Source organism: Panicum hallii, chromosome 6, assembly GCF_002211085.1.
Source record: "Panicum hallii strain FIL2 chromosome 6, PHallii_v3.1, whole genome shotgun sequence".
In the NCBI taxonomy this organism is placed as follows: Eukaryota; Viridiplantae; Streptophyta; class Magnoliopsida; order Poales; family Poaceae; genus Panicum; species Panicum hallii.
Genome location: NC_038047.1, coordinates 27,445,480 through 27,451,306, shown reverse-complemented (window position 1 = coordinate 27,451,306; position 5,827 = coordinate 27,445,480). Strand labels below are relative to the sequence as shown.

The following is a 5,827-nucleotide window of genomic DNA, read 5'->3' as shown; positions in this document are numbered from 1 at the left end:
GCAAGTTAAAAATCTTGCAGTGAATCCGATCGATTTTATTTGCGTTTTATTTAAAATAATTACTGAAATGATCTTTGTCTTATCGAATTTACTTCTTGAGCTCTAAAAGTTTCAAAAAAAAAATATAGCATATTTGTGCCACCGAGCGTTTTCCAGAAAAATTTCCAGGCATCATATTAAGGAAATATATAATGTCATTTTGTATATATTCGAAAAGGTTCATGACGTTCTCTTGTCAGTTGTGTGGTGTAATCTACCCCAGAATCTACCCAGGGAGCCTTGTTAACCGTCGATGTGTCATCCAACGGATCGAAACGTCGCCATATCCTTTCCCACGGCCACCCGCGCCGGTCGGCTCGCCTCGCCGGCTTCTCACCCACCGGACCACCACACTCCACAGCGCCACCACCGCGCGCCGCCATGGCCTCCTCATCCTCCACCAACCTCGTGCTCACCTGCTCCCGCGCTCCCCTGGCTCCACTCCCAAGGTCACTGCCGAGCCCCCATGTCGCGAGAACCGCCTTGGCCGGCATCACCAGCGGCGCCAGAGCCGGTGCCCCTCTGTTCGTCAGTCTCGCCGCGTGCCGCACGGGAGGGCGGCGCAGGGGGTGGGCCCAAATATGCCGGGACTCCTCGCTCCAGGGTCCACCCAGCGCCGACTCTCCTGCGCAGGAACAAGAGGATAAGAAGAAGAGGGAGGCGGTGGCGGCGGCAGCAGCACGGATTGCGAGTGATAGCGGAGGAGGAGGTGGGAAGCTGAGCGACTGGACCACTTCGGTGCTCATCTTCGGCATCTGGGCGGGGCTCATGTACTACATCTTCCAGCTCGCGCCCAACCAGACACCTGTACGGGATTCACTTCCTTCTTGCTTTCTTTATTGTATCAGTATCTTCTGTTGTGAAATGTGGATTGGAATTCCCTTTCTACTACTTGTCACTTGTCAGTGACGATAATAGGCTTTAGTTTCGCGCATTTACATAGCTTCTGTCTTCTGAAATCGATGCTCACTAGAGTAGGTTAGCATCACATGCTCTTGGCTGCGCTATCTGGCAAAATGTTGTTATGTCCCATGATATCGTTGCCCAGGTAGCACTGCTCCCTCCATGGCATCTCCACCCGCCACCGATGGTTTTGATTGGATTGGCAGGGAAGCAAGCCGTGATTCATTTATCCAGGCCTAATATGTAGCTTTCTATCCAAACACACCAGGATGCACTTTTGAAGGAAACTTCTATAGGGCTGAGAGAAGGATTAATTGATCAGTTATTGGGTGGTTTTCAGTAGTTCTGCAGTATCTTAATTCTGCACCATTTCATATGTGATGTAATTGGCCAGGACCAACTAAGATAATCGTGATCAACTGAGTTATTTTGGAGTTAGGTTCGAATAAACTCCTGATATTTTGACAATGTCTGTTCTTCATGAAATGTGTACCCATTGATTCTGCATTCTTCAAAATACTGATTGTTTCGGTTGCTGCCCGTTGGATGCATGGCTTTCTAAAATCATGCTATCTTCTGCAAGCGTGTCTATGTGTTGCAGGGACAAATCACATGCTGGATGCATAAACTTTTATCTATGTTGCTAACTTGGCATAGATCTAAACGACATGTACTTTATAGTTGTGTTTTCAGCATATGGAGAAATAATGCTAATTTGTGACTCCACTCTGGCTGCAGTACAGAGACACATACTTCTTGCAGAAACTTTTAAATCTGAAAGGTGATGATGGCTTTCGAATGAATGAAGTTCTTGTGGCTCTATGGTACATTATGGGCCTCTGGCCACTAGTCTACAGTATGTTGCTCCTTCCTACTGGTAGAAGGTGAGAACAATATCGTATTTAATTTATATTATATCATTGTTTAAGTGTGTGTTTTTGCCATGTGTATTCAGCTCATGCTGTATGAATGTTCTATAGTAAATTAGTGATGAAGGCTGTGGTATACATGCTTGCAAGTTTTTTATCTTACTGGGTTGATCTTAAAGCGTTCATTAATCCTTGGTACAGTTGTTAAACCAAAATGGTCCTGATGAAAAATGATCTACAATAACAATAACAACAACGCAGAGATGGTCCTTTGTGTTGACAAAAAATGATCAGCAGCAACACTGCCTTCCCAAGCAAGCTGGGGTAATAGTTAGATTCTTTCACATGCTGTTGTAATAACACCTTGTACTGAAATCATTTAAATTGTTATATTGATACACTGATATAGTGATAGTTAAATGCTGCATGACTTGTAAAATCTTTATTTTATGGAAATAAGCCAACCCAAACAAATTTATTGCTCAGCATGCTGTTCAACTAGTCTACAGTGTGCTGCTTTCTTCCTACTGGGAGAACATAAATGAATCTGCAAATTTCCAATCTATGAACTGGCCCCTTTAATTAATTGCTAAGTTGTATACAAAAGAACCATATCACATTTCATTTGTATTCTAGCTTTTTTTTTAGTGTGTTTGAATCATGTATTCAGGTCAGCTCTTACAGAACAATTCATGATATGTTCTTTAACTAATAAAATGTTTGTAATCATCTTTTATTCAGAAGATAATGTTATGGACCCATCCCATAACTGTAATGTTTTCATGCTTCTCATGGACTGCAGTTATTTTAGCCATATGGTAGTTCATGTGAATTACATTCACATCCTTCTGGATCTTTTCAAAAAAGCCAGGGCTGCTCCCGTATAAGGAGCGAATTACGTTCACATCTTTTTGATAGTACATTGTCACTACTATACTGTAGATTACTAAATTCATGGTTCTTTCTATCTTTTGTGTATGGATATGCCTATGGATGTAAATGTAATATATTCTCAATTCTCACTAGAATGTGTAGGAGATTGCCTATATTGGCAAAAGAGAAGTCAGATTGTCATGAATTTATAGTCGACTAGAAATGGATGGTCATCTCGAAACTTAAAAGTGGACATATCTATGTCCAAATTTGGAGATACTATCATTGCATTTATTGTTCTCCTTGCCACTCATATGATCTTTTTTTCTTGAGTACAAGTTTTCATGGTATACACATCAGAACAAAAAAAATGATTGTAGCAACAAGTTTCTCTATGGTACTGTCTTCTCTATTAATAATCTTACAGTAAAATTGTACTGCAGTTCCAAAAGCAAGATTCCTGTATGGCCATTCCTGGTTCTTTCATGCATTGGGGGAGCATATGCTTTGATTCCTTACTTTGTCCTATGGAAGCCTCCTCCACCTCCCATTGATGAAGATGAAATTGAGAGATGGCCATTAAAATTTCTTGAGTCAAAGTTAACTGCAGGAGTACGCTTTAACTTTACTGCATTACGTTTCAAACTATATTGGGTCATTATTGACTATTTCTTTCAAATCATTCTACAGGTGGTATTTGCCCTGGGCATTGGACTGATTATATACGCAGGCAAAGCTGGTGGTGATGATTGGAAGGAATTCATTCGATACTTTAGGGAGAGCAAGTTTGTAAGTTTTTCAGCATGATTCAGTCTTGAGTGAAAGAGTAATAACAAATGTCATGGCATATTCTAAAGTAAATTATTGCACTATTGACTTTCATATATTTACATATATCCTGGATATTCATCAATTTTAGTTAGTTGTTGCTTTTGACACCCCTAGACAATTTTGGCACTTAGTGGTGGAACACAAAGACAAACATTCCAGAGTTTCAATTGTTAAAATATTAATTGAATCCAGTTTCCACCATCTTCTAAGTTTATGAGTGATGTATTTGCCGATCATGCCATAATTTCATTTGATATCACTGGCTCACTGTCATGCATTTCATCAAAATGGATCTAATCACTACTGTGAGGATCGAATTAGCCTTTCATTTCTTTTACGTCATGTATCAGATTCATGCCACCTGCCTTGATTTCACTTTGCTCTCGACCTTCTCACCATTCTGGGTCTACAATGACATGACAGCGAGACGATGGTAAGCACAAAAGCACTAATGCTTAACATTATTTAGAGAAGGTTTTATTTTTTATTTTAAACAAATATTATGTAGAGAAGTTGTATGATAGACTTTACAGTGCCTGAGTTAAAGGATAGCAATGAAAACATTCATCACATGAGACTAAGCTAACACTTAGCTTTATCCTTTGCTTAACAGGAAAAATGGTTCATGGCTTCTGCCGCTTGCACTGATACCTTTTGTGGGGCCCTCACTGTACCTTCTATTACGCCCATCGCTTTCTTCTCTGCTGGCAGCATCTGCTTCACCATCTGATGAAATTCAGAAATAATTGGTGTCTAACTTGTAGCCAATGAAGATTTTAGTTGTGATCAGATGTCATGTATAAAAAGGTTGATCTGGAGACTTGACTTGTAAGCCTGAATGCTATGTCGATGTGATCTGGAGAAAATCTACAATTTTGCATGTCGATGCAGTGTTCAAACTGGAAAGCATGTCTGGACAGGGAAGTCATTTTCTACATTACCATGACCTGGGCTCCTGACAAATTATCGGTTATACTCATGGAGTATTCAGCAATGTTTCAACCCTTGAAGACAAGCAATTTATAGTATGGAGCAAAGTGTTCGGATATTGTACTGTTATATTCATTCTTGTATAGAAAATATTCTGTTACAGTGACCCATATGTAAGAAGCCAGAGCAGCGGTACAGACTGATGAATATCTGACAACAGATTGCAATTCAGATTATGATAATCCTATAAGGTATAAGCTGTGGAGGAGGTGCTTATTTCAGATTATAATCTGTCATTTTAACAAACTACTCATTATATTTAAGTAGAAATTACCCACCAGTGCTATTACATACACCGAACCGGTATTTCTTTTTCTCCCACCCGTTTGGCCTCCTCCCATCTCCCTCCTTTCCTCAATTTCCCTCCCAACTCTGGCGAGATCTGGCCGGATTTCGGCGCAAATAGCATGCTGCTTGTCACGACCCAAACTTTTGAAACATGATTAAAAGCTAATACCACATCATCATGAGCATCATCCCATCATAATTAAGCATCATGTGCATATTTTGATGGATGTATTTATTTCCTTCTTGCCTTGTGGGAGTGAATGTTGTGAAACAAGATCAAATTGTGTTAAGTAACTGTGCCCCCAAATATTTTATTCAAATACTAGAATTCAAATGGTGAATTATAAATATTTTTCCTCAATTTATTGATGCTTATCCCGAGCCATAAAATTCTTGGAAGTTTTCAAAACTGCAATTTTTCTTGAATTTTTGTGAGCAACCCTTAATAGATTTTTGAGTGTTTGATGCAGCAATGTGTTCTTGGTAGCTTGAACTTGCTTCAGTAACAATTTGAGAAATTTTGGAGCCCGGGAAGTAGCAGTTTTTGAATTTGGAAGATGGAGCATCGTTTTTCGATTGAATTTCCTTGCCGGCCCCACCCGTCAGCCTCTCTCCGCGCCCCTGGCCCCACCCGTTAGCGCCCCCGAGCGCCTTCCTAGCGCCCCCGTCCGCCTTCCTCGCGCCTCCGCTCCCGCCCGTTGGCCGCCCGTGCAGCGGCGCCGCTTCGCGGCCGTCGGTTGGGCCAGCGTGGCCACGACCGGGGATTTACCCCGCGGCCGCCCGCTCGCCTTCTCCTCCCTCTCCCATTCAACGCACCCGTTTCCTTTTCCCCGGCCAAACCCTAGCCCCGTCGCCTCCTCTCCCCTCCGCTCCGCCGACTGCCGCAATCTGCCGCCGTCAGTGAGCCTCCGCCCGATTGCTCGCGTGCGCACCGCCCCCTCCACTCCCTCGCTCGATTCAAGCTCTCACCGGCCCCTCTCCCCTTTCCGCAGGTGCTCCTCGGCGACACCGTCCGCCCGCCGCCGCCATTCCTC

At 42.4% G+C, this 5,827-nt stretch overlaps 1 protein-coding gene across 1 annotated transcript; it reads left to right on the top strand.

Annotated features, from left to right (window-relative positions):
• The first annotated feature begins 321 nt into the window (after window positions 1-321).
• On the top strand, window positions 322-4,687 carry LOC112898020. The gene is made up of 6 exons (XM_025966434.1): window positions 322-846; window positions 1,681-1,826; window positions 3,128-3,296; window positions 3,375-3,473; window positions 3,866-3,948; window positions 4,129-4,687. Exons 1-6 carry the CDS (start codon window positions 421-423, stop codon window positions 4,259-4,261), a joined length of 1,056 nt encoding a protein of 351 aa, XP_025822219.1. The 5' UTR covers window positions 322-420; the 3' UTR covers window positions 4,262-4,687.
• The last annotated feature ends 1,140 nt before the right edge of the window (window positions 4,688-5,827 follow it).